Source organism: Podarcis liolepis (assembly GCF_965112155.1).
Source record: "Podarcis liolepis genome assembly, chromosome: 10".
NCBI lineage: Eukaryota > Metazoa > Chordata > Lepidosauria > Squamata > Lacertidae > Podarcis > Podarcis liolepis.
Genome location: NC_139562.1, coordinates 26,317,935 through 26,344,813, shown reverse-complemented (window position 1 = coordinate 26,344,813; position 26,879 = coordinate 26,317,935). Strand labels below are relative to the sequence as shown.

General features: G+C 43.2%; 2 protein-coding genes across 6 annotated transcripts in view; one reads left to right on the top strand and one right to left on the bottom strand.

Annotated features, from left to right (window-relative positions):
* TIMP3 (TIMP metallopeptidase inhibitor 3) overlaps positions 1–16,328 on the bottom strand; it is a 47,566-nt gene extending 31,238 nt beyond the window's left edge. For all 3 annotated transcript variants that reach the window (XR_014516362.1, XR_014516363.1, XM_083462246.1), the window contains exon 1: positions 15,601–16,328. Coding sequence is in view for 1 of the 3 variants with exons in the window: in XM_083462246.1 (XP_083318372.1) it covers positions 15,601–15,724 (124 nt within the window). In the remaining 2 variants the exon portion in view is untranslated. The remainder of the gene's footprint in view (positions 1–15,600) is intronic.
* The window catches only part of SYN3 (synapsin III), a 175,397-nt gene that overhangs the window by 78,364 nt on the left and 70,154 nt on the right, over positions 1–26,879 (top strand). The gene's annotated exons all lie outside the window — the stretch shown is intronic.

The following is a 26,879-nucleotide window of genomic DNA, read 5'->3' as shown; positions in this document are numbered from 1 at the left end:
ACCTATGACTTTAACAAAAAGAACATTAAAACAAAAGGTTATGAATTGAATAGAGACCTTGGGCCGCTGAAACTGCTTCCAATCCTCTGCTGGATAATATCTTTTCCACTTGGATGTAAACAACTTTGTGACTAGGTCACTATCTTGTTGCATTTGTAAATAATTTTCAAGGCTGGAAAAATCACAGGAACCTGCATGCCAATCTCTCTCTTTCTGTCTCTCAACACACACACACACACACACACACACACACACACACACACACACTGTTGAATGGTGCCTGAGAATTTGAAAAATGTTCCCACACCTGGAGGTTGAATGATTCACATGCATATTTAAGTATGATGACTGGGAGTGTCTATAATATGACATTATTTGCAGAAGGAGGTGCGTTGCTTACAAATTTACGAACTACTTAGCAAAAGCAGTTGCTGGTGAGACAATCTGAAATCTAGTCTCCAGGTTAGTTCAATACACTGCAAGAAAACCTTTAGCTATAAAAGGGATCTAAAGGCCCAACTAAAAAGAATAGAGACATCATTCACTTGCCCATCCTGTTCACATATAAAGTGAGAAGAGGTCTTACTTTAACCATAAGGTGTGTGCAAAGAAGGGGGGCTGAACCTCTCCTGCTCCCACGCTTCACCTCTCCACAATAAGTACTCTTCTCCATTCTTCGCTCTGATCCTGGAACTGAGTTGCAATGGGGGAAAGTGTCTGGAACAATGGGCACTGAGGGGAAATATGGTGTGGGAGGGGCAAAGTATTCATCTCCAAGATAGGGGTGGGGTTCCCAAACCAATATGCACACCAAAACGCACCTCTCCTTCAAAATTTGCAGCTCCAAATTATGCAGTGTGACTCTCCAACCAAATAACACTTTAAAAATGGGTACATCCATGACAAATGCGTGCAAAGAATGTAATCTTCGTGAAATTAACATATAAAGATTCGTTCTGCTAGGGTAAAATTAGGGAGGGAGATGCAAACGTTAGGATAAATCCACATGAAAATGTATCTGAATTATCATGTAAACTTAAAAGAATTTCACAAATATATAGAATCATATAATTGTAGAGATGGGAATCCATCTAGTCCAACCCCACGTAATGCAGGAATGTCAACTAAATCATACATGACAGGTGGCCATCCAACCTCTGCTTTAAAACTTTCAAGGAGAGAGAGTCCACCACCTCTCAAATGAGTCTGTTCCATAGGGCAAACCAAACTTACGGTTGGAAAATGAGAAACTGAAATTGACAGATTTGTCCATCCCTATTTGTAGATGCTCATTTTACCGCTAATTTCACTGCTAATGTTAGAGGTCTTTAAGCAGAGGCTTGACAACCATATGTCAGGAGTGCTCTGATGGTGTTTCCTGCTTGGCAGGGGGTTGGACTCGATGGCCCTTGTGGTCTCTTCCAACTCTATGATTCTATGATTCTAGACCAACTTTGCTTTGCCAGTCCCTTTCTGTTGGCCTTCAAACCTTGCTGGCCTAGATAGAATATTGCAGCTATGCTTCCAAATCACTCTATTCATTCATCAGGATCCTCAAGAGGCTGTCCACTCAGTGCCCTCACCATCTCAAGGTAGAGACAGGGCGTTTTCGGTGGTGGAACCTGTTTATGGAGTTCCTTCCCCAAGTAGTCTCGCCTGACATCTTCTTTGTTATATTTTAGGTGCCAGGTGACAATCCTTTTAATTCTCCCAGGTCTTTTAAAGTTTTGAGCACTGGCCTTTTCAAATCTTCTCCTTTCAGCTATGCTATTTCTTGTTACATTGCATTGTGTATTACTTCATTGGACTGTTATTATGAACCTCCCTGGGAGTCGTTGGCTGAAGGGAGGTATAGTCATGAAAAAAGTAAAATAAGCAGGGCAGACATGTGAAAAGAAATGCACTGCATCTAATTTGATCCTAAAGGCTCAGAGTAGGTTTTTTTAAAAGCGGTGTGTGTGTGTGCGCACAGCCCAGTCCTATGCAATTTTGTTCCATGGGGCTTCTCCCAAATAAGCATATATAGAATCACAGCTTTAAACTACCGAGTACATATTTCAAGTTACAAGCAAAGCAAAAGAAGGTATTTTTAGCACTGTTAGAAGAGGAAGGCAGGAAGTAGGAAATTGGGAGAGGGGACTTGGAAAGTCCATAAGGGGCCAAACCACAAGGCCAAGCCTGGAATATTTTTTTCCCTGAGAGGGGATGTAGCAATGTCACAGAAAATAGTTGCTTTAACCCAGATATCCGCTTAGCTCTCCAACTCAAATATCTGTTACCTTTTCATACTAGTCACTTCCCCTCTTGCAAAGTCAAGTAGAAGTATTTATTTTTCTACATCTGGTGGTTTTCCTCTGTCCGGCCACCAGCAAATCTCCTCCTTCTTGCTGTTTTTAACTGCTTAAATGCTGGAATGAGACATATTTAATCATGTGAAAGCCCTCTCTCATGCCTTTGCACAAGTCCTGGTCAATTCGAGAATGTAGGATGTGTGTTAAGCTGACTCTTTTTCAGGGCACGTCTCTTAAATTTTGCACACCTTTCACGCAGGTACTGTTACTGCAAACAAAATGAGCACAAATTAAACTTGTTGGCACTGGCAGGGTGGGGGGTGGGAAATACCATGGTTTTCAAGGATAATTCGGAGCAGGTTTTCAGTTATCCTAAAATTATGTGATATGTGGCAGCACACATACACCTATATTCACTCCTAGAACTGATGCAATTACCTGACCCCCAGTCTGAAGAACATAAAATATGAATAGAACAATGCTATTGTTTCTCCCCTAGGTTTAGGCCCATCTTTGAATACATGAGATTTTCTTGTTTTGTGCACTGATACTCCTGTACACTTTTCTTTGGAGATACCAAAAAGACCAGCAGAATCCCTAAGAGTGCTGTCACCAAGACCACTTTATCCCAGATTCCTTGAGTATGGAAAAAACTTGTTTGGAAGGGGATTGTTCACTTACTCAGCCTTCTTACAAGGCACTGGTGTTCCTGGGAATAGTTTAGCCTTAAACATTTTGCTGTTATGATTCCCATGAGGAATAAGTGAAAGAGCTGGGTGTGTTTATCACCGAAAAGAAAATTAAGGAGAGACATGAGAGCAATCGTTAGCTATCTGAAGGAATCAACGTAGAGAAGGGTTGATCTCTCTTGTTCCAGGGGTGTCAGGTTTCAGGAAATGGGCTTCCTCCCCCTCCCCCTTTGGCAGTAGATAAGCAGAACAAAGTGAAAGGAGTCTCTTACCAGTTAGAAATTTTAATGATCATAGTGAGAGAACAAAGAATATATTTCTAGGAATGAAGGTGCTCCCAATTAAGGATTCCACCCACTTCCCCCCTCCCTTGTCATCCACGTCACTTCTGCGTCTTGCAACCTGCTCTCACAACCACTTTGCTTTCTGTGCTGCCACCTTATCTGCTCTCCTTGACCTTAGGCTGAGAGGCTGGACGCTTTCCAGTGAAAGAGAGTGTTAACTCTCTCTCTCCCAGTTCTTCTTTCCCTAGGTGTTCACCACCCAGTTCTTCCCAATTTCTGTCTTCTGAACTATGTCCCTCTGCAAACCACTGTTCCAAATCTATACAGTGGTACCTCAGGTTACAGGCGCTTCAGGTTATGCATTTTCAGGTTGCGCACCTCACCGAACCCAGAAGTACCAGAACAGGTTACTTCCAGGTTTCGGCACTCACACATGCGCAGGAGCGCTATATTGAGCTTTGCGCATGTGCAGAAGCGCCGGTTTGCGATCCGCACGTGTGCAGATGCGGCGCTGTGGGTTGCGAATGTGCCTCCTGCATGGATCATGTTCACAACCCAAGGTTCCACTGTACAGTGGTACCTCGTGTTGCGTAACCTCCAGGTTACGGCCGCAGTGCATACTTCCGGGTTTCACCACTCACACATGTGCAAAAGCACTCTGTGGACCGTGCTCATGAACAGAAGTCCTCTATCACACCAACTAGAGGCAGAAATGGTGCCTCTAGTTACAGATTAAATCCATAACCAGAGGTACCACTGTACTGTCCCACTGCTCCTCATAAGATACAGGATTCTGATTGGGGGAGGGGGAGACTCCCACCATTCCTCCTCAGTGCAGCCCTCCTCAGCACGATCCCTGACAAGAGGGCAAAACTAGAACCAACTTATGAAAGCCGCTGGGAAGCAGATTTCAGCTAAATGGTTGGTTAAACATCCTAATGGTAAGAACAGTTTGACAGTGAAACTGACTGCCTTAGGACATTGTGGCTAAACTTCCCTCTGTGGAGGTATTTAAGCAGATATTGCACAGCCATCTATCAGGTATGTTGCAGCTGTATCCTGCACTGAACTGTGCTAGGGTCCCAACCTAGACGGGGTGGGGGGAGAGAGACACTGGCTATTTATGTTTTTAAGGTAAAGGGACCCCTGACCGTTAGGTCCAGTCTCGGACTCTGGGGTTGCGGCGCTCATCTTCCTTTATTGGCCGAGGGAGCCGGCGTACAGGTCATGTGGCCAGCATGACTAAGCCACTTCTGGCGAACCAGAGCAGCGCACGGAAATGCCGTTTACCTTCCCGCCAGAGCGGTACCTATTTATCTACTTGCACTTTGACATGTTTTCGAACGGCTAGGTTGGCAGGAGCAGGGACCGAGCAACGGGAGCTCACCCCGTTGCAGGGATTCGAACTGCCAACCTTCTGATCGGCAAGCCTTAGGCTCTGTGGTTTAAGCCACAGCGCCACCCGCGTCCCATATTTATATTTTTTAAATGCACTCGAAACATAGCTGTGTAGCAAATGTAACATGTGGTTGTCCCACAGTCAGTGAGATTCAAGTCTTAATGAAGAAATAACCCCCCTAATGTGACTCTTCCACAGCATTCCTTGTACTGGACAGAAAATCTAGAAACTCTGCACTCAGATACCCCTTGGATAGGTAGATTCGTACTCTTATTTTTTGCCTTTGCAGTTGCTGAAAACATCTTGGCTGCTTTCCTTTTCAGGAATATGGCATGCTAATTCTTTTCAGCCTAGTTTCCCCACAATTAGGTCTGCACCACTTTCAGCCAAATGTGTTTTTTCCTCTGCATCTTGCTGGGGAACAGGCATTAAGGAGTTCTTTCTTTCAGCTCCATTTCTTAAAAGGATTACTTAAGTGAGATTAGCGTTCATGAGAATGAAAGGAAGCCCCGGCTAGAGCTCCGGTCTAGTGTTAGAAAGGCACACACAATGCTGTCAGGCCACCAGGCCTTGGTGCTAATCCATGTTCCAGGTTGGCGCTTATTGCATATCCTTGGGGAACAAACAGCATCTTGTGGTTTTATGAGGCAGATAAGCTGCAGGAAAACTAACAGCCTCATGACACAGGTCGCTAGAATTAAAGACTAGCCATATGACCAGCAAATGGGCATTCCTCTAAATGGAGTTATTTACCAGAAATAGCTACGGTTCTACCATGGGACAGATGCTGCTACCCTAGGTTTGAAAGTAGAAATGCAAGCTTGTAGCCCTACAGTAGATTGATCTGAAGTTTTGGTTAATTGGTGGGAGCAATTTAATTAGTGGGACTGAATGTGAATTTTATTATTCGTCATGTTACTTATATACAGCTCCTCCACAGAACCAAGGGTTACCTAAGTGATTATGCTTGGTATTCCTCATAAGATAATGTATGCATTGGATGTGTATTACAGGTGTGTTGTATTTAAGAGGGGAATGTGCATGATTATCATGCTCACATGGAATGACAGAGGAACATTCAAGCTAGCACTGAAACCTCCCACCTTGTATGTTGCGAAACAAACAAGATTAAGGGGAATTGCTTGTCATTTATTAATGCAGACTTCTGCAAAGTTCTTTTTAAAAAAAAAAATCACAACCTTCTCTGTGCAATATATTTAACGTGTCTCACTCTCCAAGTACTGTTTCTCTCTAGAAAGGGCTTGTGTAAACAGCATCAGGAATTTGGACTATTCATGGTCAACATTAATTTTACTGCTACAGAACTCAAGAGGCCTCTGTCTCATTTCTAAGCATGTCCTGGAATCTCAACCCAGTCAGCAGCAGGACTGCTGAGTACAGAAAATCATCAGCATTGTGAAAAATATTGCGCTGTTTTTAGCCAAGCGTCACTTCGTGCACTGAGCCTTGTAGCCTCAAGGGGCAAATGACAGAAAAGAGATTTCCTGTGTGACGCTATACAATGTTTACTGGAAAGTAAGCCCCAGTCAGTTCAGTGCAGTATACTCCCAGGTACATGAGTAGAAGAAAATGGCAGAGTATCCAGTGGAGTGCAATGTAGAAGTCTAAGGGAAAGAGGAAGAAACAGAGGCATGAGAGGAAAGCTAGGGGATCATAGGGAAGCAAAGGGCATAAGGCCATGAGGGGTCTCTTGTGTCTCTAGGAATTACATAGAACTCTCCCATCTGTGGTTTTATTTATTATCCCAGATTAGTGACCAGGCAAACTGAAAGGGGCAGTGAGTGCCATGCTATATCTGTGTGGGATGCTAAGTACACAAATGGATTTGAACTAACTGAGCACTTCTTTAGCTGCAGATCTCTAGTAAGAGTAAAATGATGTTCAGCAGTCATTGACTAGTTTTACAGATGATGGAGGGTATTGGGAGGGTCAAAGCTTCCCCAGTCACCCAAAGTTGACAGCTAGCAAGACAGATTGGTAGAGCCACCATTCCCTTTGCACACCATACATATTCTGCATTGGTAACTGGGAGGCAGGGCACAGCACCAGAGTTACTGACCCCTATTGGAAAGACCTCATGGGAGGTTAAGACTCTTAATGGTTACTGTTCCTGGTGGCTATGTACTAAGTCCAGTATCAGAGGCATCATTTCATTTGGTTGGTTGGTTGGTTGGTTGGTTGGTTGGTTAAGGCATTTATATACTGCTTAATCATTAGCATTTCTAAGTGGCATGCATTAAAAGAAGAAAAGCTATTTAGCATTCCACTGAACACCAGTAGCTGGGGAACAAAACCAAGCAGGAGAGCACTACTGTGTTCGTGGCAGGTTCGTAGACTCCCTATAGGCATCTGATTGGCCACTGCGAGAACAGGATGTTGGACTGGATGGGCTTTGGGCCTGATCCAGTAGGGGTTCTTCCTATGTTGCAATTCTCATGCTGCAATACTGGAGGCAGTATGCAGAAACTTCCCTCCTTGATCCGCTACTGGTTGCTAGGGTTGTTTGGGGGATCAGCGGGTATAAAACAGATGCTGTCATATTTTGGGTTCTTGTCCTTAAACCTTTTGAAGTCATGTGCAGACAGGAAAATCAACTTCAAACAGACTTAGTTCAACTGGGGCAAAACGGGCTTATTTCAAACTGTTTGTTTTAATTAAAGCAATTATGAACACATTAAAAAGGGAATGTAAGGCGAGCCTTCCACAGAGAGAGGTCTTAAGGAAGCAGGTGATCAGAGCTTTGCTAGGGCAGGCTCAGTATGGAACATGTTGCCTTGAAAATGCCATCTTTGCTTATCCAGTTTTGCTTTTGGAAACACATCTGAATAAAATAAGTTGGGGTGGTTTTTTTACCTTTATGGGAGATTGTGGTAGACATGTTTGCAAGTAGAAGGTCCAGGTGTCTCCAATTAAAGGCTCCCAGGTAGCTGGGAAAGCCTCTGCATGAAGGCCTAGGGAAGCAGGGCTGCTGTAGTTGGCAATAGTTTGCCTGAATGTGCCAGTGGCCTGATTCTGTATTTTGCAGCTTCCTATGTTCCTATTTCCTAGATATTCTAAGAGATCTGCTGTTGATTCCATATACTGTATTTTATTTTAATTCCACTTCTGTTGCCCATTGTTCACATCTCTTTGGAGCAACTCCAACTCCCATCAGTGCCAGCCAACATGGCTGATTGCCACTGATGATGGGAGTTGTGCTCCAGCAACATCTGGGGGACCATAGCTTCTGCAGGCCTGATCTAACCAGTTTTGCCTATTCTCAAGGAACAAGTGCCTCCATATTGACATTCAGTTTGGAAAATCTCCATGTGTTGCATGGAGGGACTCCATAAAGGCAAGGTTGGGAAACCTTGATCAATCCAAGGGCCACATTTCCCTCTGGGCAACCTTCTGAGGGCCACATGGCAGTGGTGGGGACAGAGGCAAAAATGGATGGAGCAACAAGTGTTAATTTTATATTTGCATAATAGGCTAGTTTTCTACACATACACCTATCTATGCTATATTCTGACAAGCAAGAGGCATGATCAGAATTCAAGGACAAATTCCAGTTAGGCAAAAACAATACCGTACAGGTTTTCCACACAAATAAATGTATCCTACAAGGTAGTTGCAATTGGTTTCTTGCAATAAGGGAAAAGGATATGAGAAGCTGGTGTAGCTCAAAAGTGAGATGGGAACCAGGAAATCTTTTTCAAATCTCATCTCTGTCATGTATTCACTAGGTGGCATTATTGAGATAATAGTGACTCGCTTCACTGGGCTATTCTAAGGATTATTCTCACACACATGTAGGGGAAACGGTGAAGGTTCCCTATGGAGGTAAATAAAACTAGGTAATGAAATCAATAAACATTTAATGTACATACAATGCACACACACTTTCATAGTTACCGTCTCATTTAGTATGGCAGAAGTCAATGCCAACTAGGGAGCAGTCAGGGAGAGCACAGAAGAAGGAAATGGAGGAAAACTCTTTCTCGGTTGGAACTAAGAACCCTGAGTCAAAACTAGAACATCTGTCTTTCTGCACATGTTGAGGTTTTGAGGAGTTTACTTCCCACAGGAGATCTGGAGTAAGCATGTGCCGTGGTAACTAGATACTAACAGAACCCTTCAGAATTGCATTATGAAATACTGTAATACACACAATCTTCTATCGCATTTTTGGAAGAAAAACATTTGAACTAGTAACAAATTACAAGCCAAATTCCACAAGGCACCAAGTGTTCTCAAATCCCCAGGCCAGCCTCTGTAGCTGTCACTCAACCACTTCTCTTGGCTGCTAAACCAGCCTTCAATAACCTGGTATCTTCCAGATGTTTTACTACAACGTTGCCATGTTGGCTGGGGCTGCTGTGAGTTGTAGTCCCAAACATCTGGAGAGCACCAGGTTGGGGAAGGTTGTATCCTTCTCTTCCGCAGAATACTTTGCTGTTGAATGGAATAGCCTGTTGTACAGCACTTTGATAGCCTCAGGCTGGGAAGCAGTTTGCCAATTTGTAAAATAAATAAATACCTTGTAACACATCTAAAGACACCAGCTGATTGTGACCCAGAATTCTGCCTGGGAAGTTGGTTGACTAATTAGCTCCTGAAGATTTAACAGAAATATCATTTGAGAGCTTTTTTTCAAGAAGCAAATAACTCCAGACTAACAGAAGTATGTACATATAATTGGAAGTGCATTAGTGATGGTTGGTGCCCATTAGGAATAGAGGGGCAGAAGGCAAGAATACCAACAGCAGGTGGAGCCAGAGCCAATGACAATGCAGAGGCAACTAATTTTAGTCCAGTCCCCACCCTTTTCCCTGCCGAGTTTGTAGAACTCACAGAAGTAATTCTGTGAGTAAGGAGGAGGAGGTTGACAGGTAGTTCCACTCTCTGGCAGGCTAAGGGCAGATGGAGGTTAACTTAAGAAATTAGGAACCTACTTGATCAGGCCAATGGCCCATTTGATCCAGCATCCTGTTCTCCACTGTGTACGAGCCTCCACTAGGATTACTCGGGCTCCCTGCTAAACAGTGTCAACAGGGGTGCTGAACTGAGTTGCAGGGCAATATAGAAGGGTGTGTTGTCTGCTTTATACAACAGCAAACTCATGCAGATGGGGTACGTTTATTTCAAGAAGAAGAAGAGTTAAGATTTTAGACATCAAAACTCTTGAGATGAACAGGGACCAATAGTATCCACCCATTACATCAGATAATTCCTTGCATAACATGGGACATATGCTCATGCGTTCATGAAAACTGGTTAAGTTTTAGTCAGAAAAGGCTGGGGAAAGGGTGTAGCCGTAGGACATTTTTCTATCTAAGTGTAATTGGGGCGTTGGTAGCAGGTGGAATAGTGAAGTGAGATACTTGTAGCATTTTATCAGAAAGAAGGAAGTGGGGAGGGTCTCTCCGAACATACAGATATGCTGCATTTAGCAATCTGAAGAATTCTTGCTTCTCATGCAAAAAATGGTTTTAAAAAGTGCAACGAAAAGTACAACATGCCTGCTAGAATGATCACAGCTTTGTAAGGGGAGACAAAGCAATTGTCTCCATTATTCCACATACAATAACAAAAAGGGGAATCAAAATGTGTGTCCTTTGAGGGGCAGAAGCAGCAAAGCTATTTTGTCAGGCTCACAGAATTCATTCATGTCATGTCCTCTCTTCTTTTTCAAGCCATCACTACCTTAGGTCCATTAATTTCAGTGGGTCTACTCTGAGTCAAACATAGTTGAAGGCAACCCTATGATTAGAAAAAATAAGAATCTGAGAGAAACTGAAATTGGCAGTTTCACCCATCCCTACTTCCAAATAAATGCACACAAGACTAGTATAAAACCATAGTGTAAAACCATATAAAGAGCAAACATTGCTTTCTGGCCTATACAGTATTAGACTACAGTGGTACCTCTGGTTACGTACTTAATTCGTTCCGGAGGACCGTTCTTAACCTGAAACTGTTCTTAACCTGAAGCACCACTTTAGCTAATGGGGCCTCCCGCTGCTGCTGCTGCCACCGCCGCACAATTTCTGTTCTCATCCTGAAGCAAAGTTCTTAACCCAAGGTACTATTTCTGGGTTAGCGGAGCCTGTAACCTGAAGCGTCTGTAACCTGAAGCGTATGAAACCCAAGGTACCACTGTATAATGAAGGGTCCCATTTCTGAATGCTCCCTCAGTGAAAGTCCTTCCATATAGGAAATTACTTGTGGTATCATAACTACAACTTTCTTCATTTCCCAGGCATGGTCCCTTCTGATCTTCTTATTGTTCTCTGTAAATCACTGTTTCTATTTTGCCCTATTTAGGACATAACTTAGGAGCAAACAATAATAACCTGTTAGTCAAAATAAGCTGCAAGGATCCAATTAAAAAGCTCATTTGGAACTTAAATTGGCAATTTCCTGTAGGACAGTTTGGCCCAAATATTGTAGCAAACAAGAGTAAACCTATGATACAATTTAAGATGGCTATGGTGGACCTTAGACTGTCATAACTAGCTCTTGTCCAGTCTGGTACTCCGTTGTGGCAACATGGACTCTCCATAGACCAAATTATGGATATATTTTTATTTATGGCAGTCCTGTTGCTATCCTAATTTAAGTATGGTTAGAGGGGAGGCAAGATTTTGCTCTGAGGGAGGAGACGACCTTGGCTAGGCTGGATACTTCCTGTTCCTCCCTTGTCTTGCATCCAAAACCACCTTTTCGCTTCCTCTGATGCTGGTGTCACTATGACTCCATAGAACTTGAACTGCCTTTCACCACTGCCATCACAACTGCCCTCTTATAGGCTGCTGTCATACACCAGTACAAAGAAATGAATGAGCTCACCCTAGTACCTGAATTCAAGCAAGTGTGTGTGTGTTTTTACAAGATGCAAGCATTATCCAGCTCCTTCTGAAACCACATTAGCATTTCCTTTTTAAAAAAGAAAAAGAAGAAAGAAAACGTTTTCCAGGATGCTTTCTAACTACTTCATTGACTTGCAGAGTCACAGGGACAATGTGAACAGATCTGTCCTGGCAGCCTTTTCTGAAGCACCTGTTCTTGCTACACTGACTCCTCCCTAAGACATGCATTTTTGCCAGGAATCTGAAGAGCTGTACAGAGTTTCTGCCAAGCCTAAAAAACCTTCTTCTCCCCACTCTATTACACATACACAATTTGTTTTATCAACCAGCATGTAGTTTAGTCTGCCTAAACCCTGCTCTGGTACACTGCTACAAGTCTCCATGGAAACACTTATGTCTTCGTCAGCTAGAAGTTTGGATCCAATTCTTCCTCTTTTGGCTCTTCAGGAGCATGGCAGTGTTTACTAAAGAGATGCTGGCAGGGCTGGTAGTTGACCGAAGGACTTGGCCCTTCACAGACCACAGTGTGCTTCTCAGCATTGTGGATAAGACATGTTTAAAACGAAAAATAGACTCTTAGTATTGGAAATTCTGTTAATCTTCCACTTTATATGCTGTTCTCTAGTGTTTACACTTTGTGGTAAAAGTTACACTCTGCCCCAGTTTCAGTTCAGCTTGCAACTAACTCCAATTCTGAAGCTATGATTTAAAAATAAAATGTAGATAATTCAGAATTTGACACTGAATTAGCACAAAGAGTTTGCCTACTAGGAGCTTATTCACACCATCAACAATTAAGAGACTGTGTTATCTTTGAGTCACTAGAATAATTTGTTACTATGGCTGGATCAGATCCATGCTTCATTTAACAGTGAGTTTAAAACACGTATCTACTGATATGCCGTAAAAAATTCAGGGCTCGCCCCCACTTCTGCTTGTCCCATGCCTAGAAAGTATGAGTTGGAGTGGTTTTCCAGCTCAGCCAGAGGTCCATCTATTCCACACTTCGCTCATCCTGACAGAACTTGTGTTTGGATTGTTCCCTGTGTCTTGTCCCAACCCCTTGACTGTGAAAGCAAACCCAGCAGTAGAGCTAATCCAAAACGTACTTATTAATTTTCACTTCAGCCAAAATCACGCTTGTTATTCACACTTCCAGATGCACCTTCTCAATTCTACCCTCTTTGCTGCCACATAGACACCAGTATTTATAGTACGCTGAGAAATCACAGCATTTATGATTAAGAGAACAATACAATCTCATGCATCACAGTACATTAGAAGCACGTGGAAGAGCGTACAAATGAGCTTTGAAAGTATTCCCATTTTCAGAAAAATGCAAACTCTCAATGGCAGTGGCCTCTAAACTGATCCGCCTACTCTTACAACACAAAGAAAGGAGCAACATTAAAAATCTTCCAGTGAACTTTCAGCTGTCCATTTGCAGGATTTTCCAATCTAAAATTATTCAAGTAAAACTGCAACTCCCCCAGCACTTTTTAAACATGCAAAGTTTTTCGTGGCTGTCCATTCCCAACATAGTACCTAAACTAGACATGAATAAATGGACTTAGCTAAAATCTCTAACCCTCGTTCTTGATTTTTATTTTATTTTTAACTTTCAGTGGGAGTTATAGGCTAACTACTTAGAATGACATTCAGAGAGAAAAAAGCAGAGTTTTCCATATCAATCCATATCTATAAAACCTTTTCCATCTCAGCATTCAGGGCCAGCTTTACTAGGAAACAATATGAAGCAGTTACAGCATAGTTCGGAAGAGAGGCCATTTTACTGCATCATTTCACCTTCAGGTGTAAAAAGCAAAAGTGGAGGTAGTATCACCTCCATGCCTGTTGAGGTCCATGTAAATGCTTTCACCACTTGGTTGCTCCACCAGCATGTTTACCATACCATGCAAGTAATTCACCCCCCAAAGGAAGTGGCAGCACTTATGTGGAGTATTAAACATATTGGTCAAACCACCACATGGATGGATGCCTTTGCACAGCCACTCACCCTACAGCTATCTGGATCTGCAGTATAAAGGGATCCGCACTACCAGAACAGATCTAGAGAGGGCACCACTTTTATCGTACAGCTTTTTTACCTTTCTGTAAAGCGGGAGGGGGGTGTAACCTGCAGCCCTCCAGATGTTGTGAGATTACTGCAGTACTCTTCATCATCCTTGATCACTGACCATGTTGGTTGAGGCCAATAAGAGCTGTATTCCAACAACATATGGAGGGCCACATAATCCCCAACTTGGCAGTAAATGTCACTCAGAGATCACAACCTTTGCCTGTTATTATCTGGACATAATGAGTATGGGCATATATACTAGACATGCCATTTTCAAGCTATTTTCAGGAGTAGCCAACGCGGAGCCCCAGCCAACATGGTCAATGATCAGGGATGATGGGGATCATAGTTCAATAACATTTGGAGGGCACCACGTTGGCCACTATCACTATGGGTCAAACTGCAACCATGAGTGTCACAAAAGTCTTGGGATGAGCCTCTCAAGTAATTGTTCTGGGATAACAGTGCAGCACAAGGAGCTAGGGGACTACTGAGATCCATTTCAAGCTGCTAAGGGGGATGCTAAGCACAGAATTGTCTTGTAAGTGTCCAGAAGAAAAAGTTTCAAAACTGTTGCAATAGACTCTGAGAGACCAAGTATGGCTATATGAGGTCAGTTAATAGCACCATATCAGACAGAGGAGGAGTGCACTGTTACTCCACTGGTTGACTGTAAAAAGTCAGGGTGCTTATGAACTACATTTTTCAGAAGGAAAACTACGCAATGCATTTACAAATGAGCCATTTTAACTTGTTCCTCTCTCCCTTGTGACAACTGTGCATATATACAGAATACACATAGTGATTTCAGAAAGCCAAGGACCACACTTCTTTTGTTTTGATTCCCTGAAAACACGACACAGTTTATGAACCTGCCCAGTTCAAAGCACACTGAACAGAAAGCCTGCAATGTCTTTTCCTTGACACTGCGTTCAACATTATGAGAATGAGGAGCCCATAAATACAGTTGTGACTAATTGCTGTGAATAACACTATTTTCAAGTTGCTGGGCACAGGCCCTTCGAGCAGGAGAATTTGTCCTGTGTTCTTGTTTTAGTATTTGCTTGACACTAACCCAGCTACTTGAGGTTAAAGGACATTTTGGCTGCACACACACCTTCAGTTTTGTTTTTGTCTGTGTAGGAAAGAAGCCAGTTTCACAGTCTGTTACTATAGCCTATAAATCCATGTTGTACTTTTCCTCCCACCCTAGAAGGCTCTGTGATTATAAGAAGCATTGTTTTTTAAATACTTATCTACAATATTTCTTCAAGAATATGCCAACACAGAGAGAAGTGTAAACATACATCACTGAAATCTAGATCAGTTCTCCCCTTTATTTTTAACTGCATTTCATAGTTTAATTGAAGTCAGGTTGGGTAGAACATCAAAGGATTGGCACATCCGGAAGTGCATTATTCGCTGTTCCTTCTCTGGAACTAGTGAAATCCATCAAATGTGCTAGGCTCCCTCTGGTATGCTCTGAAGCTGCTTTCCTTCCTAATTCTTCCGGAAACTGAGCCCTGACATAATCAGCTCACACTGGATCAGAGAACTTTCTGAATATCACTAAACTTCATAACACCGCAAGCAATCATGAACTCCACTCGTACAATGTATAAGAAAGAGAGCATACAAGAGAGGAGGAAGAAAAGGAAACGCAACGGGGAGGTTTGGCTTAGAATTTTGCAAAACTGCTTAGCTCTCTTGCAAAGCAGGTCTGTGTCACTGAGAGATCCGACAGCACGTCTCAGTCAAATGGCTTTGCTTTGAGACTCCACCGGTTCAGTACTGTGCAGTGCTTAAAGTTAAAACGATGGGCATCAAAACGCAGGCACACCTGCGTGCGTTTTCCGAAAGCAACCACCGGTTCTTCAAATCTATGGCACCAGGGAGGTTAAGAAGCCCCCAGGAGCCAATAATGCTGCCCGTTAGCGGGGGGCGGGGGGGGGGCAGGACGACTGCAGAGGGAACTGTACACTTACCAATGTCAGAGTTGCAGAAAGCATCCTGGGGGTGAATTGGGACGCAGGTACAAGATTCCACCAGCAAGTCACTCAGGCTCCAGCTGCAGAGCAGCATGAAAAGGCTCAGCACGCGCCCAGACATACTGCTGATGCTCTTTGCCCGAACAGTTACTCTCTCACACGGACCGGAGAAAGGTTGGAGGGTCTCTGCAAAACTGTTGAGTTTTCTGCAGCCCCCTGCCTCCCTCTTCTACTTGGCGGCGGCGGCGGCGGCGGCGAAGAAGAGACTGCAGGCTGGATCTTGCGGGACTTTCTGTTGCTGCGTTTCCTTCCACCCCTTCTCAACAGAAATTCGATTCTCTGCTGCACGAGTTCGAACCCCGCTGAGCGCCTCTCTGCCTTCTCCGCTCTCGGCTGCTGCGGGGAGTTATAGCCTTGATCGCGCCCCTCTCGGGCTCTTGGGGTGCCGCCCCCCGGACCAATCGGAGCCCCGCATTACCTCATCCCTCAGGAAAAGGGGAGCGGCTACCAAAAAAAAAAAAAAAGCACCACCACTCAACCTCACTGGAGGCGGGGTCGCAACAAGGCATTCAGCTCCATATAGGGAATAATGTGTGCGTTGACTGTATGCGCTGGCTGGGGGGCTGCGAACGGGATTTCTGGCAAGAGGAGCCGCCTGGTGCGCGCGGAAAAGGAACGGGGAGGAGGAGAATAGGTTAATCGGGACGTGCTTCTTGCTACCTGACGCTGCAAAGGAGGCTCCGGCCACCGCCGCCTCATCCCCACCCAACAGGTCGCCAAGAACTGCTGGAAGGAGAGGACACTGCCAAGAGGCAGCAGGACTGACTGCGCGTCCCAAAGACCGAACCAAGTGGGCACAGAACTGCTCCCAGGAGTGCCAGCTTGGCCCGCGACCGTGGGTGCCTGGGGCTGTGAGGGTCACGCAGCATGCATGCCCTGGCACCGAAATTCGTGGGTGCCTGGCCCCTTCATGGAGAATTTTGTGGGGTGCTCGGGCACCCAGGGCCCCAGGGAGTCGGCACCTATGACTGCTCCCATAACTAGTCCACAGTGCTGCCCACCCCACCCCATATGACATGCTTTGCAAGCCACTCTGGGACATAAGAGCCAAATCCTAGGGGCCGAGGTCCCTTCATTCTTTACCACCACCCCCCCCCGTGTAAAATATTTAAGGGGGTCCCGGCCAAGTTGATGGACATTGACATTCAAATAGTCAATAGCATCTTGTGATTGAATATGTGGAGTGGGACCCACCTCCCCAGCAATATTTTCAGATCGGCACCCCTGTTCTGGGAGGCTTTGCTAAATTGTTTTAACGAGATTGTTTATCACTTCTTGTTTGGCACCGTGGGCTCCTTTGAGGAGGAAGGTGAGATATTAATCAATAAGCAGATAAATAGCTTTTGAATACCAGTTGTTGGGACTCACAAGTGGTTGAGAGTGCTGATGCACTCATGTCCTGCTTGGAACTCACTCCCCCAGAAGGCAATGGCAGCCACCAACTTGTAGGACTTTAAAGGAGGATTAGACAAAGCCGTGGATTGCAAGGTTACCAACATATCCTGCCCACAAGGGCTGCGTTCTGCCTCCACTGTCAGAGGCCCTGTGCTTCTGAATACCAGTGGCTGGGAATCACAAGTGGGCAGCATACTGCTGAGCTCATGTCTCACTTGTGGGTTTCCTGCAGGCACCTGTGTTATGTACTAAACTTGGATCCTAGAACAATAGGCAAGCAGGATCCTAGAATGAAACAACTGATTGGCTTGCAGGAGAAAACCAATCAGGCTCCAGGAGGGAAGCAGAATCAGCCAATCAGACGGAACTCATTGTGTAAATAATGTATATACAAGCCTGAGGTTTGGGGGGCAATTAAATCACTGTTTTACAAGCTGCAACGAAGAGCATGAAATCACTACAGGACTCTGAGTATATTTCAACCTGGCTGGCCACTGTGAGAACAGGATGCTTGGCTGGACAGGCCATTGGCCTGATCCAAGGGGGCTTTTCTTACATTCTTATGGGGGTTGGACAGAGCACCTGTCTAATTTTGTTTATTTTCCTACCAAACCTATTCTAGCAATCAAAGTCTATGATTTTTTAAAATATATTTTTTTAAAGAAAAACTCAAGTGGAAATCCCCCATTCATGGTGGATGTTTCACACACCAGGCTTTGACTTAGTTTCCATCGTGTGGAAACTGGATCCTGTCAAAACTGGGCTAATGCAGGTCACCTGAGTCAAACCTGGTTTTCTGCATGTTTATCACACCTTTGAAACAGGCTGGAAGCCACAAGAAGAATGGTATATGCTATGTACCAACTTTGGTTCTTTTCATTTAAATTTAACTCATGTTTACTCCTAAAGCATCCTGGGGGCTGAAATATAGTGAAGATGCAAATAATTCTGCTTTGCGATACCTATGACAACCTTACAGCTCAAGGAGTGCCTTGAGAAAATAGCTAAATCCTATATGTGTGGATATGTTCATGGGGTGCAAGCTAATTCTGAATTAGAGATAGTAGAAAGGAATTCCATTTTAAGTGCCTTTTTATCTTTTTATGTAAGGGAAAAGTGCAGCAACACATTAATGTCACATTTCTTTCCTCAATAAACAAATGTGCTAGTGGGGGAATGATGCATGTTGTCTTGGCACTGGAAAACCATTATTTGATGTTGAGTTGTGTAATGCTCAAAAAAGTTCCATTCAAAGCCTCCCTGTCACTATGAGTTTATAAAGTCAGCTGTTTAGAACTGAGTTTGGAAAAGCCCCATCATCTTCCAACTCTTAATATTGGTGCATTTTTCAGCAATTGCAATACTCTCTGCAATTTATGGGGAGGAATTGTTTGTATTCTTTTGCTCCGTTCCCCTGTGGGATCATATGGCAGAGACAGAATCACAGCAAAGGAAACTGTCAGATGCAAGATGTAACAAGGCAACCTTATTATCCTGGAAAGACAGGGCAGGGTGATTAATCACATTAGACCACTGTGTGTGATGTCAGAACTCTATTATTGGGATTTAGAAGATTTAGGCATTGCTAGCCCTACATTGTGCTGCTAAAACTGGGGTCATCAACCTTTTATGGCCCACGAGCACATGCGCAAACTCGAGAAACTGCCATAGGCACCACATACTCAAGACCACACATACTCAAGACCAGAACTGAAGTCTGATGGCAGTGCAGGGGGCTTTTTTCTTTTCTTTATTGAGGGGAGACGTTCACAGCTGCATTATCGGAGCATCACCCAAAATGCCACAATTAAGATTTAAGTTTAATATTGTATATGTGTGATATTGTAGGCTTTAATATTGTATTTTTACATTGTTCTGACCTGCATTTGGGACACGGGTGGTGCTGTGGGTTAAACCACAGAGCCTAGGGCTTGCCGATCAGAAGGTCGGCAGTTCGAATCCCCTCAATGGGGTGAGCTCCCATTGCTCGGTCCCATCTCCTGCTCACCTAGCAGTTCAAAAGCACGAAGTGCAAATAGATAAAGAGGTACTGCTCTGGTGGGAAGGTAAACACTGTTTCCATGCACTGCTCTGGTTCGCCAGAAGCGGCTTAGTCATGCTGGCCACATGACCCAGAAGCTGTACGCCGGCTCCCTCGGCCAATAAAGTGAGATGAGCGCCACAACCCCAGAGTCGTCTGTGACTGGACCTAAAGTTCAGGGGTCCCTTTACCTTTAACCTGCATTTGGAATTTACAGTGAATGTAAGAAATCTAATAAACCTTAATGAAAATGAGACCAGTCCTTTGAAACAGGCATGATAAGGTGTGTGCTTGATATTGCTCCAGAGGTGCCAGGGTGTGCAGTGAGGGAGCATATAAATTTTTCAGCCTGCCCCAATCTATTAGCTATGGTAACAACAAGAAAAGCTAGCATTATATCCACACTTAATGTTTTGCAATAGGGGCAGGATCAGTAGAGAACAAAATTGAAATTCCCTCTCTGTGTTACCTTTGTGTGTAGACTTTGAATCAATTCCTTAACTCCCAGATCAATTTTCTCCTCTCCAACCTCCTTCAGGAGGATGGAGAAACCCTGTAATTAGAGTGTACCATGTCACATGAAATATATCCTTTGTAAGAAAATTAAAATAGTGCTGTATCATCAAATAATGAAGCCCTAGTTATCTTTGTTCTTGCTCGGATGAGGCTTAGAGGTTGCACCCCAGGATAAGGTAACCCATAGTGCATAATGAGCTCTTATCTGGCATGCTTAGACTATAATCTGAAACAAGCCTTATATAATTAATTGAAAACTCTCTAGTGCAGTTGTTGGGGGGTATATATGCTTTGCTATGAAATTGTGCAGAGGACATGAAACCTCAGAAGTTGTGGGGTATTTTTCCCAAGGGGCCACACTTGCCTACTGTTTATCTCAGCTAGGTGCCTGCCCAAGCCCTTTAGAACAATCATAAGCATGTTTACTCAGTCTCCTGCCAAGCTCAGTGAGGCTCCCTTCCAAGTAAGTGTGCTTAAGACAGCTGCCTCAATAATACCCAGTATTTGCGTATGTAGTACTTATAACATTCAAAGTGCTTCCCATACACTATATTAGATCACACCCACACCATACATTTAAAGCTGTATTCAACTACTTTAACAGTCAATGTAGAAATCTAGGAACTGTAATTTGTTAATGGTGCTATCCTCACAGAGCTAAAATTCCCAACACCCTTAACAAACTACAGTTCCCAGGATTTTCCATGGCAATGAAAGTGGTATAATAGTGCTTTCAATATACGGTGGTGGTGAATGTGAATTTATTAATCCTTTAACCCATTCACCCTGGCAAGGGAGACCAGCATTATATTATTATAGTACAGATCAGAGCAGAATACACTTGCCTGCCTATGGCCACCTAGTGGGTTCATAGTGGAGATGAATTTTTTGAATTGTAGACTTTTCCATTCACAGCTCTATCTATGCTATGTTGTAATTAGTACACAGATAAACATAGAGTAAGAAATATGTGCACCTTGCAACTCTCAAAAGGTGATAAGTTATTTCTGAAGTAGGCTGCCAACACTACCAGAGCAGAAGTTTCCTTTAGAACATATTTCCCTTCCCAAGTCAGTTTGGAATGTGTCTGAGAATTATGCTAGAGGGCACTGTGTTCCAAGAGACTGGGGCTTTGGGGATTTATTGGAGAGAAGAAGAAAATATGTTACTCGTGATTTGAGATCATTAAAGATTCAATTGATCTTTTATTTGCATGGCTCGGGTTTCCAGTGCTTCTCGAGGTCTGCCTTTGCTACATTCCAATTAAGATCCCTCTGTTCTCCATCTGTCAAATTCCCAAGTCCATCTTGGTTGTTCACTCCTGACTTCTCTTCCCAGCAAGGAATATCTGAGATGCCATTCCCAAAAGATGCCTGAAGAGGGTGAACTGTCTCTAGACAGGAACTGAAAGGCTCTGGTATCTTCAAGGACACTATTACTCAATTTTTAAATGAGATTAACAGTTAATAGCAAGGGAGCTCTAGAATCCTAAAGGTAACTGCTTCTGAAACAACAGAACCCTGTGAATGTAATTGTATTGGCAACTGGCCACATTTCTCCACTGCTTGAGTCATCTTATTCATAACTTTCCTGTTCCAGTCTAACTCACATAGAATAGACCATGCATACTTCTTTCCCCATACTATATTGCTTTCACACCCAAAACTAAAGAAAAGCCCATTCGAAACATTGGCATCACACATCCCCTTCTCTCCTGTTTTCCCCAATGTCAGTGTGCCTCCACAGGCAGAATAAGATAGAAGTGAGAAGCAACTACAGTGGTACCTCGGGTTAAGTACGTAATTCGTTCCGGAGGTCCATTCTTAACCTGAAACTGTTCTTAACCTGAAGCACCACTTTAGCTAATGGGGCTCCAGCTGCCTCCGCACCACCAGAGCATGATTTCTGTTCTCATCCTGAAGCAAAGTTCTTAACCCAAGGTATTATTTCTGGATTAGCGGAGTCTGTAACCTGAAGCGTATGTAACCTGAAGCGTATGTAACCCGAGATACCACTGTATTCACTTTTGGGAGAAATGTAAAGGGGTGCTCTTGGAGACACCATTGGTAAGGGCTAAAACTCCTTGCAATTCTCAACTGGCCATTGAGAATCAAGCCTGATGTTGAATTCGTAGCTCCACTCCTTCATCTACCTGGGTTCTGTTTCTTGGTAACACTGGAGTGCAATGAGAATGAAAGATTCTCATTTTCATACAGCTAGCTAGTTAAACATTAGCTCTAACCAGTGCCGGCTTACAAACATGCAGACTTGGAAGACATCTGAAGTAAGCCTTGTCTAGGGAAGTTTTAAATGTTTGGTGTTTATTGTATTTTTAAATATTTTGTTGGGAGCAATCGAGTGGCTGGGACAACAAAGTCAGATGGGCAACATATAATTAATAATATTGTCATTGTTGTTATTTCCTCCCCATGGTAGAACTTCTGTCAGGAAAAAAAATCATGGATATTCTAACCGCTGAGGGGAAGGGTCAAGTCATACAGTATTCACAAATGAGTGCAGCTACAAAAAAACCCAAAGAAAGCTCAGTTTGGTGAGTGCTGTTTGTGCCATTGACAGTGAGTGGTGCATGAGGCTCCGGGCTAGTCAGTCCAAGTCAGAAAGCAGGCTGAGGATGCTGAATGGCCAAAGAAAGAAGGGAAAAGGCAGAAATGTGAGGGAGATATTGCCACCCATAAAGGTTTGGCTTAAACAAATCCTCAGTCATTGACTGAGGAGAGCTGTTGGTGGGGATGGACTTGGCCCCATAGAACACAACACGGCTGCACTATGTTTTATATCTTGATACAATAACCAACCAAATCATTGGCTGCAGATCTCTGGTTCTCGTCAATCGCTTATCCTTTCTATAGTTTGCTGGGGGAAGTAGCTTATGCAGGGCTATGTGCTGTTACAATAGGGGGCTACTGCTTAGTGAGCAAGGAGGGAGAACTCTGGTCAACAGCCATTGTTGGGGAGCAGCTGCAAAGAGGCGATAATCTACTCACCTGTAAACATACCCCTGCCTATCTATAAATACCATGGTCTTACTTGGCTTTATCAGCATGGTTCTATTAGTAGATATCAGCTATAAGTCCAGTGTGTGTGTGTGTGTGTGTGTAATAGTATCCCTTTTTAACATTTACTATTATAAGTTTCTACTTATCTCAATTCACTGTGCGTCCACAATGAAGCCTTACGTCAATACAGCAGTCTATAAATAGTGTTCCCATTTGTCTGAACTTTTTATTATCCCACTGTTTTAAATGTCCTTGCAGAACATTTTTTTTAAGCATTCAGTAAAAATCAGGTACAACTCACAAGCATGGCATCCAGCTACGGCACTAGCAAAAAGATTAGCTCTTCCTTCCCTGAATTACTAGGTTAGACAATTGCAATATTCTAAACATAGGGCTGTACTTATAAAAACATAAGCATGTAGCTTTCTTTAAAAACAAACTATTAAGAAACTGCAAATGGTTTAAAATGTAACCGCCAGAAAGCTGGTAGGGTCTATATGGCTCTTATATCAACTGTCTGTTCATCTCTGTGCTTAATTTAAAGTGTTCATCTTAACCTTTAGACCTCTGAGTGGCCTAAGACTAGGTTATCTTTCACTCATGTGAACCTGCTTGAGTCCTAGGATTGGTTTTAGACTCTGCTCTCTCACCACCTACAGTGGCTATTGATTGGCAGGTATAAGAAGCTAAGAGGCAGGGCCTTCTCAGGAGTTACCCCACAGTTCCAGAACTCCCAAGAGAGAGACCCAGGCAAATTTTGATAAACTTTTTATTCTGACAGTACATTCTATTTGATTTCTGATGTTTTAAGGGAGGGGGGAATGTGGTTGTTTTATTTAATTAATTACATACTGCCCTTCAGAACAACCTTCCAAGGTGCCTTACAAAAACAAGGTAAAATGCAAATAAAACTCAAATGGCATCATCATTAATACATTTTAATGCATTTTAAAATTTGGGGAGATAAAAGTCTTTTCCTGGGGGCTTGAAAAGATAATAACGTTAGCATCAGGTGGGCCTCTCTGGGAAAGTCCTGGGTGGAGACATAGATTTTTGCAAGGGCCTTTGACTGAATTATGTTTTGCTGGCTTAAATTCAGCATTTGGAAGACTCCTCTGTCATTCTGAATTTTGTGAAATTTATTTTAGCTTTTTATGGTTTCTGTTTTGATTTATTTTTTTTAATTGGGCTTAATTCTGGGGTGACTATTTGTTTTTATACTGTGTTATTATTATCTTATTTGTTAGCTGCCTTAGGTTCCTTCCAAGAATTGGGTGGGATAGAATTTTTAAAAACAGAGAAGTGCCACCTCTGAGAAGGCTCTTTCTCTGGTCACCACCCACCTCCCTTCAAATGGCGGGAGACCTGGAGGAGCCTCTCAATGCACAGGCATATTGGTATAGGAGCAGGCCTCCCTTCAGCTACCTGCATCCTAAGCCATGTAGTGCTTTAAGCATGTACTTTAAAATGGACCAGAATACAGTGTTCCCACCGACTGGTCCCAGTCAGCAGCCTGGCAGAAGCTTTATTTGAACCAAGTTTCTGAACATTCTTCAAAGGTGTCACTGTGAGCCTTTCTTCCAGGATATTTATTTTTGGGGATTTGGGAGCAACTTTGATTATTTGAAACAAATAACTAGATGACTGATCGTTGTTAGCAGTGCAGTGCCAAAATGTGCATCCAGCAAGAACTTGCTTTTAACCCACCAAAGGCTTGAGACTGTCCTTCTCTACTATATGCCAGCTAGTAACTAAGCCCCATGTTTTCAGTGGCAGGAAGCAGACACCTTCTTGCTGAAATGAAGGCGTTTCCCCTCAGCTCAACTATAGAACTCCCCTTGCCTCACACTGTGCCCTGGCGTCAGAAATCCCGCTGTAACCATTTCAGGCTACATTAAAAGCAGGAGTCATACCTTTCGTTGATTCTCTAACACAAGGATCTAATTCTCTGTACTCTTACAAGACACCTTTTCTGAGACGTTAAAAAGCCATTTGTGTTTGCGAGCTACAATTTATTTGCACTTAGAAAGGCTGAGAATAAAGCCTCCATAAATTCCTTCCTTGTGTCGGCGTTCTTCATACATTATGCTTAGGGAGAAAATTGCTTCCTTGTGGTTTCTTTGAAAGCTGCATCTATGGCTCTTTCTCACTCCTCAACATGCCTATAACATTTCAACAACTTCTCAACTTCTTCTAGGAGGTTAGAGAGGAGTCAATCCACCTTTCTGTCTGCTTGTCAGACGCAGGTGGGTCTGCACCATTTCCCCATGCTTCACATTACAAATAAATTATGCAGATAGAATTCCTAATTTTTTCTAGAGTTACTCTCATCCCAGAAGGATCTTACATCAAAAGTTATGGAGGACATGAGCACTTGACCCAAGATTAGAATGCTGTTAATAACACATCGGCAAAACCAAAGTTCATTCCAAGTCAGTCAGGCTTAAGGCTTAACCCATATCTATTGCTTATTGTCAATCTCGCCAATAGCACACTTAAGGGGTTGCATGCCTATCAGTTTGGGAGGGAAATGGGGACACCAAAAATAAGTTAGCAGTTTTTATGGGCTTGGGGGCTCCCTGAGACCTAAGAAGTCCCTAAAGTGTCACCTTTTTGCTTCCAAATTGATACTAAGGTACTGTTTGGAGGTTATCTGGTTGTGCTACAGAGCACACATTGAGGGGCTGCCTAGCTGCTGAGATGAATGGAGTTCTGCTTGTAACAATGTTGGCATGGTTTTGTGTAGAAGAAGCCCCTTACACAGAGGAGCAACAATTCAAAACCCACTGAGGAGAATAATTTGGGAAATTCTCTGGTGTGTAAAAGAGGTTTTGTTGCTTATCTTCAGTGGTGGAAGAGCTGCTTTGCAAAGCAATAGTCAGCCACACTATCACTGGGAAATTTCTTTATATACCAGGTCAATTGCAGTTTCATCTTAAGAAATCTCAACCAGGAGTGGAATAGCTTTCATATATAGGATGCTATCAAACAGAGAACTGTCCTCTTGAATGAGAGGGCAGTCCTTTGTAAAGTACATGGCCAACCTTGGGCTATTTACTAGTCTTCATGGGCTTCACAGAAGCATACAGTTTGTCACTGTGGGAAAGAGGATGCTGGTCCAGTCTAGGTTCTTAGTACCGGAGACCCCATTTTTCAGCCTAGCACACAAGTCCCGAATGAAAAGCCTTGGGAATGGTGATGAAAGCTAGTCCAACCACTCATTCCCCTTCTTTTTCTTTGATCCTCCTTTTCATTCCGGGAGAGCCAGTTTCAACTTCAAGTGTTTATCATTCAACTCTGAAAGGCATTAGTAGATTTTTTTAAAATGAAACAAACAGATTTCAGAAAAATGAGGCACTTCAGAAAGGCAACAGGCAGTGGAATTCTCTGTGCTTTTGTGTCTGGCATTGAATAAGGGATAGAGTGGTTAAAAATCAAAATTACCTCCCCCCCCCCCCATTGTTCCTTTGTGTGAACCAGCTCCTGGCTTATGCAATGCGCTGCAATTAAAATGTCTGGAATGCTTCACATTTTTAAGGGTACTTTAAAGCAGCTCAGTGGCATTGTGGCTGCATGCTGGTGGAGTTCAGGAGCAGATGTAGCTGTAATTGCGGTTGAAGTGTCTTATTGGCATATCTTGAAAGAGATGCTGTCGGATACACTAAGACGAACAGGGCATGAATGATACTTGAAGAAGTGTGTTGGTATCTATCTTTCACATTCTGACATTCTTCCAAGGAACATACAACATACAAATAATGAATCCTTATGTAGGAGAAGGGGCAGGGAAGGTAGCAGCAGGCTCAGGGAAGCCCCAAAGTTTGCAGAAGTACAAAAATATATTTCAAGAGGGGAAAAAGAACCCTAAGGTGGGGGCAGGAACCCAAAACAGCCCAATAAGGATTAGGAATGGGAGAGAAACACATTTAAAGGCAAATGTACTGAATTTGTGTTTTTTGAAACAAAACACAAATTGAAACACGGCCATCCCTTGAAATTCACATTTCTCCAAATTTTGCAATGCAGCTCTCCAGACAGGTAATGTGTGCATTCACTGGGGGAAAGTTCCTCTTTCAACAGTTTGCATCCAGTCACCACAGGAAACTGAGCCTTCAGTAATCTGCTGGCGGTTCTCCATATAAGATCATAGCTCACGGTCAACCTTCTGCGTACATGTATGAGTGAATTTGCTTTAAGCTGTACTATCTATTTCCTAATAGCCCAAAGTAAAAAAAAAGCAGACCTCA